General features: G+C 41.2%; 1 protein-coding gene across 1 annotated transcript; it reads left to right on the top strand.

The window, feature by feature from the left end:
- Positions 1 to 264: 264 nt before the first annotated feature.
- LOC109221120 lies at positions 265 to 1,266 on the top strand. Its single transcript, XM_019385583.1, has 2 exons — positions 265 to 386; positions 834 to 1,266. Exons 1-2 carry the CDS (start codon positions 265 to 267, stop codon positions 1,264 to 1,266), a joined length of 555 nt encoding a protein of 184 aa, XP_019241128.1.
- The last annotated feature ends 426 nt before the right edge of the window (positions 1,267 to 1,692 follow it).

Raw genomic sequence — 1,692 nt, 5'->3', positions numbered from 1 at the left:
CAGCCTGGCACTTCATGACAATGTAGTTGGCAATGTTTCTGATTCTTTCCCTGATTTGGCCCTTTTCTTGGAGTAGCCGACTTATCTGTTGAGTACGAGCCTCTAGCACCTGAGAATCCTGGAAATGAAGGTCTTGTAACAATTTTATTTCCTTTAAAGTCATGAAAATCCTATAAAATTTATAAACAATTAAATAATATAAGTAAAATTAAGTCTAGCACAAAGTAATACTAATTCGATAGAATTTTATAAACAAGAATTAATATGACCCGTGTGGAATCAAAAACAAAAAAAGAGGGTGAATTTGCGACAAGGAACAGTGGCACTGCAAATGCTATGGCTACTGGAATAGATGATTTTTCGCAATTTGTCAATCAACAAGGAAAGTGAGATTCAAAATAGAAGAGACTTGATTGTAGTCTAGAATTTTATAGGCTAAAATTCTTTCTATTTTTGTATACATGTCTATGGAGTCTTCATTTAACCTTTATCAGCTTCATACATTCCTTCGTTGGCTAAGCACGCAGGGGCAAATATAGCTATCAAGCTACGGGTTTAATTGAATCCAACAATTTTTACCATGTTTTGATATATTTGCACAATTGCTAAAAATTTAATAAGTATTATGTTTTAAATCATCGTACTGCGAGTAGTATATGGGCTAGGACCGCGGACTGCATTAGAGAAGTAGCTAGAGAGGTGTTAGAGGTCTCGAAGGATTACCGTGACGGGTACAAAAAGGACTAGTGGTGGAATGAGGAGGTGCAGATGAAAGTGGAGGCGAAGAAGACGGCATATTTGAAGGTAACGGAGAGTAAAGATGAGTAAAAGAGGAGCGCGAATCGGGAGAGGTACAAGACCGCGAAGAATGAGGCAAAGTTAGCGGTAACAACGGCTAAGACAGTAGCGCTCAAATGCTTGTATAAAGAACTCAGGGACAAAGACAAGGATAAGAAGTTGTACAGTCTAGCTAGGGCGAGAGAGAAGAAGGCTCGTGACTTGGACCAAGTGAAGTGCATCGAAGACGAGGAAGGTAAAATGCTATTGGAGGAGGCACATATTAGAAGAAGATGGCGGGCATACTTCCATAAACCCTTGAATGAAGAGGGAGATATGACTATTGTGCTAGGTGATTTGGAGCACTCCGAGAGTCGTCGTGACTTTGGGTATTGTAGGCTTATTAAGGTCAAGGAGGTGGGGGAGGCTATGCGCAAGATGGGTAGGGGAAAAGCGACTAGGCCAGGCGAGATTCCGGTGGAATTTTAAAAAAGCGCGGGTAGGTCAGGTTTGGAGTGGTTGACCAGATTGTTTAATGTCATTTTTAGCACGGCGATGATACCCAAATAATAGAGGTGGAGTACAATGGTCCAGTTATACAAGAACAAGGGTGATATTTAAAATTATAACAACTATAGAGGCATCAAGTTGCTAAACCATATTATGAAGGTTTGGAAGAAGATGGTGGAGACCTGGCTGAGAAGGAGTGTGTCCATTTTTGAGAACCAATTTGGATTCATGCCGGGGGATCGAAGACGAAAATCTTTCATCTGGTGAGGAGATTGGTGGAGCAGTACAGGGAGAGGAAGAANTATGATGCAAACAAGCGTCCTACTAGGGATCCGGCATGGGGTTTTGTTCTTCTAGGTTTTAAACCCTAGGTTTATTGGTCTAGACCTGGTTACCCGAGCGGAC

Source organism: Nicotiana attenuata, unplaced genomic scaffold (genome assembly GCF_001879085.1).
Source record: "Nicotiana attenuata strain UT unplaced genomic scaffold, NIATTr2, whole genome shotgun sequence".
NCBI classification, from domain to species: Eukaryota; Viridiplantae; Streptophyta; class Magnoliopsida; order Solanales; family Solanaceae; genus Nicotiana; species Nicotiana attenuata.
Note: the sequence above shows the minus strand (reverse complement) of the source record. Positions and strands in the feature narration are given on the sequence as shown.